Consider the following 14,770-nt stretch of genomic DNA (forward strand, 5'->3'; position numbering starts at 1 on the left):
AAACACTTTACCTCGTTAGCTTCCCTTCAAAAAAATCCAAATAACAACTAAAAACCAATTAAATAATGGAACATTGTACGGAGTTATTTTCAGTGAAAATTTGATATCGGAAATCTTTCACACAATTCCTGTCAAAGCCATTCATATGTCAGATTTATTGTAAGAATTTGAGAAGGCGAGAGGATCTCTTCATTAAAATATTCTTGTTTTAGTCTTCCATTCGCTCGCGACTTACCTGTGTGCTTAGTGCGAGTTTTTTAACGTTCTCGATAGCGTTAAAGTTAACTTAAATTTGGAAGTCGTGAGAAGGCCTGACTCGTATTGCCGTATCTTCATAAAAGTAGTAGGTACTCATCTAGTAAGTATTATAAAAAGCTTCTCATGTCATAAGTATCCGGTCAGACTATTGTCATAGATAGTTCTAGAATCTACTTTAAATGGGAAAAAAGTTTCCGAAGGCGTGGTTAAATAAAAGCTAGATAAATTCTTTTTGATAATCATAAGGCTGAAGGCGTTATAAACATGGTTTTTATACTCAACAAAGAGATTTTATTATTCTACTAGCTGACCCGGCAGACTTCGTATTGCCTCAATCGATAAATAACAGACCTAAACTTTTTTACCAAATAAACTTAAAACGAACAAAAGGAATGCGTCCGACGGGGGACACATCAAATGAAAATCAAAATGGTTATTTTTATTTAATTCCGAGCATTTTCATATTTATCTACCTTTTATAACCAACTTTTAACGGTCCAGCCGTTCTCGACTTTTAACGAGACTAACGAACAGCAATTCCTTTATATATATAGATTTGTTTATATTATATTTTGTAGCTATTAGAAAGCTAAAGTCTAAAATTAATATTGATATAAATTCCTCATCTATTATCAATGGAAAAATCATTCATCATTCATAGTTAATATTTATTCGCTACGCACACCGTTAGAATGACAGTAGCTTAATTGTCAGAAAAATTGACATGAGAAGATTGCAACAAAAACCACTATAAATACACAAGCAAAGCAGAAATTTTTGATTTAAATCAAAATTGCCAAATACCCTACCAATATCTTTAACACATTTCACGTATTTCAGGGCACGCTCGAAAGAATTCGTTTTTCAATGATAAAGCGTCTGCTGTTTGTTGTGATATATTCAGTTCTAGTCATAGCTTTATTTTGTTTCTTGTGTTATCTGATGACGACTGTGAACCCTACACCCGTAGACAGGAATGGCAGTAATTATCTCAGAGAAGGCACGATATTGAACAATGTTTTGGAGGTAAGATTTTATGGATTTTTTTGTTTGTAAGTTAAGTACTAACGTTGAAAATCATCGAAGGTGAAAACAAGGCAGTGTGTTTTTTATAAAACTAAACTATGATTTTTGTCAGAGCTTAGGAAATTTCAGTGATTTATGATTGTAATGAGATCGTGTGATTGATTTCAAAGCAAGTTCTGCATTTTTTCCTATGATGTAACCGTAAGTAAATATACGAAAAATTGGACGTATTTCTTATGAAGTAAATTATCGTGTCTATTTTTTCTAACCAGCTGTTATCAGCGAGAAATGGATTTGTTTCATACGCTGCAGATTCTTCCACACGAGAAAGTGAATACCGTCGTCCAACTATAGACACGCGGTATCTTTTTTTTTGCAGTTTTCGGCATACGTGCTTACGGCCCACCTGATGGTGAGTGGTTACCGTCGCCCATGGACTTCAGCAATGCCAAGGGTAGAGCCAAGCCGCTGCCTACCGTTAAGTACTTTCCACAAGCATCGTTTGAAGAAGGATATGTCATAGCGCTTGGGAAACACCGATGAACTCAGTCCTAAATGTCAATCACTTAACACCATGTCACTGTCACCCAATCTGATTATGAATGATGCCTCTGATCCTAAGATTTGAAATCGTAATCTCAATTCGATAGCTTAACGGCTTTTAAACGTGAATGATGAATGATACCTACCCCTACGATCTACTACCAGTATAAGTGAATGGATTGTGGTATGCCATTACTTTCCAGTCTATAGAAATCAATAATAGAAATCAATGTATTTTTTACAGTTAAAAGATTTATACGGTGATAATGTGCCAACTGGTGATGATTTTCAATATGGACTGGAGAAATTCGATCAAAATATTACAGTTTTAACACTAATACGATACGCAAGTACTACATCCATTGAAATTAAAACCACCGCTGAAGAGAAGACAGTGCTAAAAGTAAATGTTGACACATATTTGACCGGCACAAATAATGGAATTAATAAAATACGAAATATAAATAATTCCACGGTTGTGGGCGTTGACAATGTTTCTGTTAATAGTAAATTTTGAAACCAGGAAAATCTACCATCTACCATTACCATTACCATTACATTAAAATTTACTGGGCTATAGCCCAGTAAATTTTACGATTTTAACAAGCGGGATGATTCTACACAGCAATCGCTGCTCTGCTTGCGTCAGCGCTTGAATCTCATTTGGTATTGAACCTGGATCCAGATTATTCCAGTACGCCTTTGATGGTGCTATTGTTTTATTACTGGTCACATGTGTTTGGCAGCGCGAACATAAAAGTAATGTTGTTTTTGAAGACAGTTCTGCAGGTAGATATCCTAATACAGCTGTGTTGTAACGTACAGTATGAATTTGGTTAGGATAACAATGCTTCGTGCAAATGTCACAAACGTGTATACACGATGTGTTAATAGCATTTTCAAACGCTTGTACATGATTTTCAGCTCTGTGTTGCTGTGCACGCTCACGTTGGTTATTTAACCTGTCGTGGCGTTGCTCAGGTGTTTCTGAAGCTTCTAACTCCTTTCGTCTCTCACGCCGTCCTGTTAACCTGGCCTCATGTTGCTCAGATGTTTCTGACGCTAATAGCTCTATTTGTCTGTTACGTTGTAATCTTAGCCTGGACTCATGACGCTCAAGTGTTTCTGACGCTATTAGCTCTCTTCGTCTGTCACGTTGTGATGCTAGCCTGGACTCATGACGCTCGGGTGTTTCTGACGCTATTAGCTCTCTTCGTCTGTCACGTTGTGATGCTAGCCTGCACTCATGACGCTCAGGTGTTTCTGACTCTACCAGCTGCCTTTGTCTCTCACGTTGTGCTATTAACCTGGTATCACGTTGCTCAGGTGTTTTTGTTGCTAACCGTTCTCTTCGTTTATGTAGTCGACTATGGGTTTCATTTTCACTTTCCTTTGCACGTTTCGTTCTATACTTTTCTTTTGCCTTTTCGAGCCTTCTTCTTCGTTGTGTAGCAGTCTCGTTTTTATTTTTGTTTGCTTTTTTATTTATTGTTACCATGTTGTTCCCACGATTAAGGGGCATTTTGACGGTCGACCCCGCCAGAAGTCCAGCAAAGGGGTAAGGCTTAATATACAACAAGATGCGCCCAATCTTGAGGGGGAAGCGCTGACGACATTACATTTTTACCCACCCTAATGCCATACAGTCCTCGGCACGTTTTAACCTATTATTTTCATCGCCGGATCATCATGCCATCGTCTTTAGTGACTCAGGTCGTAATCATCATGGATTAGGATCGGAAGACCCCCGAGATTCCCACCCTCCCGATCGTGGCCGTACGCCGGCGAAATTGGATCAGTAGATGTTTAATGTCTGTTTCTGATGTTAAAATATATAAGGGAAGCCAAGGGAGCGAGCTCCGGGGGAGAAACAGACGGGCCTGATCTACACCCTTACCGCTGGACTACTGTGCAAGGCTCAACCAACGCCGCCCCCCATGACGGACGTCATCTGATTGAACCTGGTCCAGTTCATGTGTGAACCTCTCAACGCCAGTATCGGAACGATTTGTAGTGTCGGTTCCCGAAGCCCGATTATGGACCTTAACTCCTTATAAGAAGTCAGGCTCCATACTCCCCTCCAAGATATCGTGCACGAAGTGGCTCGCACGCACTCAGCTTTCGGAAGTCCTAGTCTACCTGCGACCAACTCAACCAGCTCCCCGTGATTCCCGTATTTATTACGTTTCTCACGGTGGAGCTCGTCAAGCGATCGCTGGCCCGAGACCACCTGCACGTCCACGATCACTCCGACACCATCCCTGGAGGCGATAATATCCGGCTTACGGAGACCAACCGATGTTCGTAGCCTCGGCTCCAGCTCAACCGTCCACTTGTTCTCTTCCATGGCTTTCGCCACGAAAGATACAATCTTGTTGTGTCGTAGAATCCGGCCGCCGTGTGTTCTGTGACACTGTTGTAGGATGTGAGCCGTCGTCTCCCTAACCTTGCAACCAGCACGGCAGGTCAACGAAGACTCACCCCCACCTCTACGCCCTCTCGATCCGCGAATGCGGGATGGGAGGGCGTTGATATGAGTGTGCACGAACTGCACGAAGTCCCGTCCGGTTATCTGCGCGCATCGCTCCCTAATCCACTTTGTGGATGTCGGGGTGCGTGTGGATTCGCGAAGTTCGCGTCCATCAACAGATGCATGCAGATGTTCTCGCCAAAACAAGCGCACAGATGGTCGTTGCGTTGTGGAGTCAACACGGCTGAACCTGCGGAGCTGTTTCCAGGCCCACCGCAGTTTCTTACGAATCTTATCAGATTTGGCGGCGGCTCTTGCCACTGACCATGGTGACGAGTCGAGCCCCCCGAAACGCCTCACAATGAGGTCCGGGATGGTCGCTCGCACCGATGGGATCGCTAAGCCGCCGTCCTGAACTGCGGCGTGATAATATGCCTTGGGCACATCCGCCGGTAGCCTTAGCCACTGTCCGACTGCTTTCCGGATTTGGACATCGAGCATTCTCAATCGGTCATCCGAGATGTTTCCAAGCACAAAACCGTGCTGGAATCTCGGAATCAGATGAGCTCTCAAAATCTCCAACCTCTGTTGGGGTTTGAGAGGTGCCCTTGAGATGTTATTCAGAGCACTACTGATACTATGCTCTAATGTCACGCATCCAGAGGCCTCAAAATCGACACCAAGATATCGCCACCGCTCAACACAACTCACCTGCCTGAGCGGCTTACCTCCAATATTGAAGGTTCGCTCAGTCAGGTAGTGATGCTTCTTGCGGTGGCCATCCGGTATCATAGACAGAACCGCGCTTTTCCTGCAATTCAGGCGTAGGCCCATCTGCCTACCGACACAGTCCACAGCAGAGATGGACTCCTGCATCCCTACCTTCGACCCCGCAAGCAGGACTAGGTCGTCAGCATAGGCCAGAGCGGACACGAGTTCCATCTCCAACCTATACCCGACCCTCTCCGGCAGGGAAGCCAGGATGAGGTCCATCACCACGTTGAAGAGTATCGGCGACAGAGGGTCCCCTTGACGAACCCCTCGTCCCACTTTTACAGGGCTGCTCATTTCATTGTTCACGGCTAAGGTGGTGGACGCCGTATCGTATAGGTGAGCAATGTAGCCGCAGAACTGTTCGGGCATGCCCCTCAACCTCAGCAATTCGACAAGTGCCTCGTGAGACACTGTGTCAAATGCCTTGGCGAAGTCTAGCACCGCCACGTGACATTCCCGCAGCTTCTTCCTGCTATCCCCAAGCACCGCGTCCAGTACTGCGGAATTCTCCAGCGTACCGTCGGCGCAGATAAATCCGCGCTGTCGTGCATCAGGGGGGCAGCAAGCCAACAGCCTCCGGGCCAAGATGGAGTGAAAGTGTCTCAGGGGAATCGACGCGATCGAGATCGGTCGATATTCCCCCGGTCCACCTGGTCTCTCCACCTTAGGTACAAAGACGGTTCGGCACTGCCGTAGAATTTCGGGTATTTCGCCTCGTGCCATCCATGCATTGAACATTTCCGCCTTCAAGTGCACAGGAACCGCACGCCACTGACCCGAACGTATACCGTCCGGGCCCGGCGAAGTTCGCCAGTCAAAGCGGGAGGCCTTGATCTCTTCCACCGAGATCGGCTTCCACAGCTGGGTGTAGTCGCGATTGCCCCCGTGCCACTCCGCACGCCCTAGGGCGTGAAGAGCTTCCGGTGTAGGCCCAGGTGCATCGGACACTCTCTCGAGGATAGGTCGCCAATAGGTCTCCATCTCCTCGAGCGAGTGTCCGACACCCCCACACGCGCCATCGATCACCTCAGCTGCTGCTCTGCTGCGACACTTCTTGTACAGTTCCTGCACACGCGCGTACTCTGCCCTGCGCTTTTGTCTACTGGTTTTGTGGGCACTAGCTGTCCGATCATCGTGCAAATCGTTTCGCCGCCCTGCAGTCTTGGGTCTCATAGCCCTGCACGCTCGTCTTCTCCCCGCACCCTCAAGGAGTTCGGAGAGAACCCGAGCGGCATCGGGCGACATCTGACCGACTGCGGATGGATCATAGGCAGCGGCGTCTTCGGCGCATCGTTCCTCGCCCGCTTCCTCAGCTCCAGAAGCCCGCCGGAAGTCAGGCTCGGCCGAGCACCCCCCCGACGAGGGACCCGGCTGGGAACCAAATCGGGCAAGGTGCGCTTGCACCAATGCCCGATAAGGCTCCCTCCGCCGTTGTCCCTTAATCGCTTCCAGAGTTCTTCCAAACCCTGGAAGCGCGCCAAAGAGGTCTCCACCCGAGCACTGACCCCGCTCAGCGAGCAACCTGGCCTCGGTGCGAGCGAGGAGGTCGATTTCCTCGCCATGCCACCGCCGCTTCACCATCATCGGAGCGGCATCCGTATTGGTCTCAACAGGGTGGGCTCTACGCTTGTGGACACCCAAACCCCTGTTGGTCGAAAAGGTTCGTTCGCAGAACTGGCAGGTCCAACCAGGCGCATCCTGACCCACAGGATCTGCGCCGGCGGAACCCCGCACAGTCGGGTTATCGCCTGTCCTCTCTGACTCCAGCGGGAGGCCAGAGGCTTCAGGTCTATTTTCTTTATTTGACTTTTTTGCAACAGGAAAAAAACCCACTGTGGCCGGGCTGCAAACCCGACCACAGGGTTCGCCCGCAGGTATCGCAAGGCCCCACCCGAAGGTACCTGCTAGGCTTGACGGTCCTCGCGGTCCGTCCATCGGGGCTGCTGTCACGTGTTTACCACGTGTACAGCCATCCGGGTTACACCGTCCCATAAGGGACAGTGCGGTGCTCGCCATCATCAGGAGGGATTGCTCCCCCCTGGTGGCGCCCCGGCCCACCTGTTTCCGGATGACACTGCCCCCAGAGGGAGCAGTGCGGTGCACGCCAACAGGGGAGATTACTCCCCCCCGCTAGCGCCCCGGCCCACCTATTGCCCCGTTGCGTTCTAAGGCGGCACTTACGAGGGCTGTAGTCCCGCAATGGCTACACCAAGACTACGTGATTCAAGTGCTGCCCCTCCTCCCGTATCGGTCAATGTGCGGCGGTACCACGTGCAGGTTATGGGTAGGAGTGGGGCGTCGTGATCTCGGCCATAGTTTCAGACCGCTCTCTCTTACCCCATTACTAACAGGGGGGTGTATTGGTCCCGTCCATTCGATAGCCAGCCACGAGCAAACAGGTACACCGTCCCTGTTATGAGCAACTAATTTCACTTAACCCGTTAGGGTTGGACGTATACTTGGCACAGGACATCGTCTCTCACACTTATAGTGAGTGACTCCGCCAGCCTCGGAGCCATTCACGTCCTGTGCACTATACTGGTGACCGCGCCACTGGTCACCAGATTAAGACGACTGGATTTGAATCGAAAAATTAAAATTATGCGTATCGCCCCTAAGAGAGTCATAGTTACTCCCGCCTTACTTAACTTGGGTGGTATAGCTACCGCTTACTAACGAGGTATCTAATTACCTATTTTTTTTTATCTGCCCCTCTAACGTCACACAATCTTGGACGCAACTGTTCTCGACACGACTAATCATGCCCCCACCTAATACGCCATTTTGTAACTTGTAACACCTAATACGAAATTTTGACATAATGATAGTATTCTGCTAGTGTAGTCCTATTATTTGATACCCATATTGTGGTGATTGTGGAAAAATATGTACCTAGTCCGCCATATTGGAACGGCGTCCATCTTGAATTTTAAATTTTGACATAATCATCGTGTTTTACTAGTGTAGCCCTTTCATTTGATACCCATATTGAGGGGTTTAAGGAAAAATATGTAATCCGCCATTTTGTATCGGCGGCCATCTTAGATTTATAATGTCATTGATTTTATTATATTGTATTGTCATCTAAATTAAATGTGTGTACCAAATTTTAGATCAATCTGACAACGGGAAGGTGCTTAAATTTCAATTTCTAATTTTGACCCAAATAAATAAAAAACAAATTCCGTACAGGTCGAGCTAAATAAAACCGTTTAAAAATGGCGCTTAATGTGTGCTTCTTGTGCATAGTTCAAATCAAATCATTATAATCTTAATTCAAAATGTTAAATTATTTAATAAAATTACGAATCAAAATTTTATTTTATTTTTTTGTGTTGTGAATACATATTAATAATTTTGGTATACTTTAGACTAGTATTATTCCCGTTATGATTAAATATAGTTCAGTTTTTTACAACGAATTAATATCAGAACAGAATAATATAATGTAAGCGTACAAATGAATGTACGGGTAAGAATAAATAAAAACATATATGAAGCAAAGATAAGTTAGCTGGTTTATTTGCAATCTCTCTGAGGAAACAAGCATTATCTCACATAAATCGTAAATATTGACTCTATATAAGAAATTAAATCCTCGGAAGAGCGTAACAACGCGAAATATAGCGAAGTCTGTAAATGTGTAATATCAGTTTTTTGAAAAATGTATTTCATTTTTACTGTAATTAAACTTGTCTTGGGCTGTAATGCCTTCTTAGAAATTCGATTTCTTATGTCTATGTTACTTAGAAAAGACTTTTCACATCAGTTGAAAATATAATGAAAAATGTTCAAAGTCAAATAGCACAGAAAGGACAAGTTAGAACCCTTGGGTATTTTCTGTTTTTCCGTAATTGTTCGCTGGTAGCCTACGGGGCTATTCCAGTTTCTCGCGGACGAGTGGGTGAGCTCACGGACTCAACCTGACAGAATTTGCCAACACGGGCCCTAGCATGAGAAATGTTTCGCGGAACCTACCATCGGCTTTCGAGGGTCATAAATATAATTAAAACTTTTTTTTATGGCCTAAAAAATAATAAAAGAAAAAGCGGGACAAACTGTAAAAGTAATTTTAATTATGTAATAGAATAAAAAGCTCTGCGGTATTCGAAGTTGTTGATTCTAAATACAACGGGGCTGTGGGTCTTTCTGACCGTTTAGACAACACAAAAAAAATAAAAAAAATTGAAAACCGACTTTAAAGCTTTATCGCGGGCTTTGAGCGCCGCGACTGAATCAAGAATTTCCGTAACGAAAATAAAACCTAACACCCCACTCCGCCTACCATGTAGCTCGCGTTCAATATATTCACACGTTGCGCTTGTGTAGTGTTTGTGAATAACTGGCGGCGTGACGTCGCACTGCATGCGCATCATGAAAAGTCTGCCCATCTCTCTCTCTCGCGCGATCTAGCTTATGAGTGTGAAGGGACAGTTAATGTTTTGCTTTTGTTGATGTTTATAAATATAGCGTGGGCTTGTTTTTTATTGTTTTAATAGTAAATTATTATTGTCTATATTGCATAAGTTGATAAAAAAATGCTCCGCGGCAGTCCCGAGTGCCACATTTTTTCCCCTGTCCATTCGCTGGTAACTTAAGAGGCTATTCTAGCTAAGAGAACTAACAATCGTTGTTTCCGAAAAACATTTACTAAATTATTATGCATAGAACAAATCTAGCACGTGTACAAATATCAAAAGGAGAACGCAATTCGCGAACTGTACAACATTATCAATCAGTGAATGTTGCCAGGCCGTTGCAAAATAATTGCCGGCAAACGGTTAAACGCAAGGACTCTCGGTAAGTGCTATGAAAATTACAAATTATTTCCAGAATTCCGAATTGTTAGTTGAGTATCGATTGAATGTTTTATTTTATTTTAAGCGATTTGTAATTGGGTTCGATGAACACTGTTATTTTTATTAACTGGATTTGTGTAATTGGAACAATTAATCAATGGTAAAATGTAATTTTGATTTTCGTCATCTTATTAATTAAATATTAATGGTATCTACCGTTAAGTACTCTCCACAAGCCTCGTTTGAAGAAGGACATGTCGGGAAACACAGTGAAGGGGAGCTCATTACTGGATGGTACATGCCAAAAAAGATCTCTGGAAACGCACTGTGGATGAACGCAGTGGCTCCAGGTAGTATGAATAAACTCTACTCTAGTGGCGGGCGGTGCGATGGTAAAAACGAGATTATGGAATCATCTCAAATAATTCCTCAGAGAACTCCCCATGGAACATACGGTACAAAACACAGAGAAAAGTGAAGTCCCTCCGCAGACCCAGAGGCTCCAAACGATCCACGCGTCCAGCAGTAGACGACTGTGAGCTGAAAGAGAGAAGAATGATTTAGATTTGGTATTTTCTCACTCTCTCTCTCTCTATCTCTTTCTCATTAATAAGATTTTGATTCGTTTTAATCTTGAGCCAAGCAATTAAGTAGTTATTCAGCGTGGATTTGCCTTATTATTAATGATAGCTTTTGCCCACGACTTCGTTCGCGTGGAATAGCTACTTTGGCATAACTTTAAATTTTCCTCGATAAATGGGCTATCTAACACGAAAAGAATTTTCCAAATAGGACAAGTAGTTCCTGAGATTAGCGCGTTCAAACAAACAGACTTTTCAGCTTTATAATATTAGTATAGATAGTCTATAGCCTTCCTCGATAAATCAGCTATCGAGCACTGAAAGAATTTTTCAAATCGGACCAGTAGTTCCTGAGATTAGCGCGTTCAAACAAACAGACTCTTCAGCTTTATAATATTAGTATAGATTAATGAACACCGACCGCAATCAATTACTTTTGTCGCACAATCGTCACGTCAAACCAACTTAATATGCATTTTATACATAAAAAATTACCGAGTAAATGACCCATCATTGCATGTCTGGTCTGTGAGGTCAGCAATACCTGTTATAAAGATCAGTTTATGCCGGACGTCAGAAGATATTTAATTATATTTAAATACACGTCTTCTATTTTATGGTAATCGGTATTTTATGCAAGAATGAAGCAATCAAATCAGCTGATGTATAATTGAAGGTAAATATATTAAGAAATAAAGCAGTGAATTATTTCCATTGAATTCCATTCCATTCTCAAGTAAGATAATGCTAAGTAATATAATTATATTTATATTCGAAAATACATCACAAATTATGAAACAAGTTTAAAATAATAGAAAAAGGAAATAAAAGTACAAAACGAATTGCAATCCGCAGACCTGAATAGTTATTTTAATTTAGCAATCAAGATCCTTTATCTATTCTAAGAAATACAAATTAAATTGCAATATAATAATTAAGCTTCCTGTTACCCATTTTTTATTATTGCGTAAGTTGGTGGACGCGCTCACAGCCCACCTGGTGTTAAGTGGTTACCGGAGCCCATAGACATCTACAACGTAAATGCGCTACCCACCTTGAGATCTGAGGTCTTAGTACAGTTACAACACCTACAACGGTTAACACATTTTTTTCATAGCTTTGATAGCTGGACGAGCTCACGGCCCAGCTGATGTTAAGTGGCTACCGGAGCATATAGAGATCTACAACGTAAATGCCGCCATTCACCTTGAAACCTGAGTTCTAAGGTCTCAGATTTACAGTTAAACGGCTGCCCCACCCTTCAAACCGAAACCGTGCGGACTCACAAGCGGTCCTACCACCAAAACAGCGTTCGGTTAACACCAGGGTGTCATATATCGAGCGAGTACTTTGTATAGTTGCGCGCGAGAGAGTGGCGTTCCCACGTGCGCCGGCCGCCTGCCTTGAACGGCCTTGCCGGCCTCCGGATTTTGTTTACCAGTTTATTTACGCTCGCTAAATGCAGGAGCGACGTTTAAAATTAATATTCATTAATCAATCTGTATGCAGCGTCTCCTCAAGTACTTCGGACACGGGGCCCGACGAAATCCTGACAACTTGGAAAAACTAGTAGTTGTAGGTCGCGTGGAAGGAAAGAGAAGTCGAGGAAGATCACCAACCAGGTGGACATACATTGTCAAGGAGGCCACAAACACCAGCGCCCCGGGCACCATTAAGCAGGCCGAATGCAGGCAACATTGGAGGAAGCTGGAGCAAAAACTAGACCAAGGTGGTCACGACCCTTAGTAACGAGGAAGCGACGAAGAAGAAGAAGAATCAATCTAGTCAAAGTGGTTGGTGGAAACTGGATGAGAATGACAAGAGACCGAAGAGAATGGGGTGCATTCGAAGAGACCTACACTCAGCATTGGGTGTCCACCCACGGGTTGAAGAAGAGAAGAGAAGAGAGAAGCAATCTCTTTTTTTCCTTGATATATTTTAAATTTAGTTTGTAAAGATAGTTTGTTTCGTAAACAAAAATTCAGTTAAGCAGTAATGCGTGTCGGTTTGAAGGGTGGGGCAGCCGTTTTACTATACTGAGACCTTAGAGCCCATATCTCAAGATGGGTGGCGGCATTTACGTTGTAGATATCTATGGGTTCCGGTAACCACTTAACTGGGTCGCCCACCGGTGGGCCGTGAACTCGTCCACCCATCTAAGTAATTAAAAAAAATCCTGCTCCGTTAATACGAAAATCTTTAAAAATCTTGTCTGTCACTCCTCAGGTAATATGGACGATATAAAACTTAAAACTATTGACGACATACGAAGCATAACGACGCACATATACTTAACGAGCGTATATTAATGCAACTAGCAATGGAAAATAACCAAGTCGACCCCGTTTCTTTGTTTTTAATTTTTATATATTTTTTTATTTGTAGCGTTCTCATTTCGTTTAAATTTATTTTATTATACAAAATTCATTAATACGTCCGTGTATGAAATATCGTATGTTACCGGATAACAAGATATCGTTTGCAGCAGGTTTTTGATCACGTTGAAGCATAGCTTTCAAATTGTGTGTGTATATATTTTTTTTGTAACGTTAATTAGTTGCAATTAATATTTTGTAAGCTGTAAGATCGTGAGTTGATAATAATAATATTATAGATAGGTACGTCAAAAGATTATTAGAAATCTATGACAGAGATAGGAACCTTTTTTTTTTTAGGATTGTAGAATTACTGGTGGCTCGGAGGCCTTTCCAGTTTCATCAGGACAGGTGGGCGAGCAAAGGCTCAGCCAGGAGAGGTGAGATTTGCTAACAGCTACCCGAGCGCCTCCGAAGGAGACCTAACAAACCAAGAGCAGCTGCTTCGCTAATTAATCTACTACCAGATCGGAATCGCGACCCGCTGAGAAGATCCGGTGAGATACTCAGCGAGCTGATGCCTGAGTTAAGTTACACGTTGAGTTAAGTTACGGTTACCGGGGTCCCTAAGCCTGCTCCTAGTGTTAGAGCTGAAGGCGTCTAATGCAAAGGCTTAGCGACGTACTTAGAAAAGAATTCGTGATACATAGTTTTCAAATTTGCCTCACAGAATTTGAAGTTCGCATCATCAGCAATGTTAGATTTGTGTAGGTGTAATTAGTGTTAAATGGTCAATAATAAGAACATCAGGCAAATGTCTGACGGACTTCTGTAAAGCCTGTTTTTTTTATGTTTGTCGTGGATAACGACTTTAAGTGTTAGTTTAGTTTAGTGATTCCGTCCGTCTCAGCAGTGAGTCTCTGACAGTCAGTCAGTCAGTCAGTCGGTCTGTCGGTATGTGCAACGAAACTGTCGTTTTATCCTGTCATTGTGAAAGTTGTGTGTGTTGAGTTTCAATAATTATTATTGAAAAGTTTTATTGACTAAACTGAGTTCAATCGAATACGAGTGATGACGAAACTACCGCTCAGCCATCCCTGACGTGTGCTGACATGTTTATATGTTTTTGTTTTCTCTATGTGCTCCGCGACAGATATAAGCAGAATGGGCCACCAATAATCCTTTAATCATACAAAAAAAGTTGTCTACTATTGCAAAGTAATAATATTTCCGATACTTGAAACATCAAAAATGAACATCAACATCACAACAGACATCAATTACAAAGTGCACAATTTATTTTTGGTCCCACCTTTCACTTTTACAAATGTTCGTAAAAATACACACATTCAATAATTAATAATCATGCAATAAAATAGCCTCTCAAATAAAAAAAACTCATTAAATGCATAGAATATTTTTATATTTAGAATATTTTTATATATTATTCTATGCATTTAATGAGTTTTTTTTATTTGAGAGGCTATTTTATTGCATGATTATTAATTATTGAATGTGTGTATTTTGAAAACCTATTATCTTACTTTTAAATACAAAATGAAAAAAATGCATAAAATATAAAAATATAATAATATGAAAACATATTATCTTACTTTTAAATACAAAATGAAAAAAATGCATAAAATATAAAAATATTCTATGCATTTAATGAGTTTTTTTTTATTTGAGAGGCTATTTTATTGCATGATTATTAATTATTGAATGTGTGTATTTTGAAAACATATTATCTTACTTTTAAATACAAAATGAGTCTTACAATGTACGAGTTGATTTTCTGTTACTGGCCGCTTGGACGCCTAATTAGAAACATTTCAAAAAACCATCCATAGCTCGTTCTTTTTTTGAAATTGGAAAATAGGTAGTATTTATTTCTTGGCATTTTCTATTATTTTGGCGGCAATTTAAAATTTAATCTGAATTTAGTTTTGTTCAAAATGGGCAAACATAAAAAAAAGACGTGTGGCACTCGAGGAATGCCGCGGT

General features: G+C 42.5%; 2 protein-coding genes across 6 annotated transcripts in view; one reads left to right on the forward strand and one right to left on the reverse strand.

The window, feature by feature from the left end:
- LOC101738783 (protein GDAP2 homolog) overlaps nt 1-395 on the reverse strand; it is a 111,729-nt gene extending 111,334 nt beyond the window's left edge. For 2 of the 5 annotated variants that reach the window (XM_062670002.1, XM_062670000.1), the window contains exon 1: nt 12-168. The gene's annotated coding sequence lies outside the window, so the exon portion shown is untranslated. Of the gene's footprint in view, nt 1-11; nt 169-235 lie in introns of those variants that run through there. The other 3 variants (XM_062670005.1, XM_038013070.2, XM_062670001.1) reach the window with 2 other exon arrangements.
- Nucleotides 396-963: 568 nt separating this feature from the next.
- On the forward strand, nt 964-2,840 carry LOC119628888 (uncharacterized). The gene is made up of 2 exons (XM_038012936.2): nt 964-1,284; nt 2,072-2,840. The coding sequence occupies exons 1-2, from the start codon at nt 1,126-1,128 to the stop codon at nt 2,342-2,344; spliced, it is 432 nt and encodes a 143-aa protein (XP_037868864.1). The 5' UTR covers nt 964-1,125; the 3' UTR covers nt 2,345-2,840.
- The last annotated feature ends 11,930 nt before the right edge of the window (nt 2,841-14,770 follow it).

This window comes from Bombyx mori, chromosome 9 (assembly GCF_030269925.1).
Source record: "Bombyx mori chromosome 9, ASM3026992v2".
Taxonomy (NCBI): domain Eukaryota; kingdom Metazoa; phylum Arthropoda; class Insecta; order Lepidoptera; family Bombycidae; genus Bombyx; species Bombyx mori.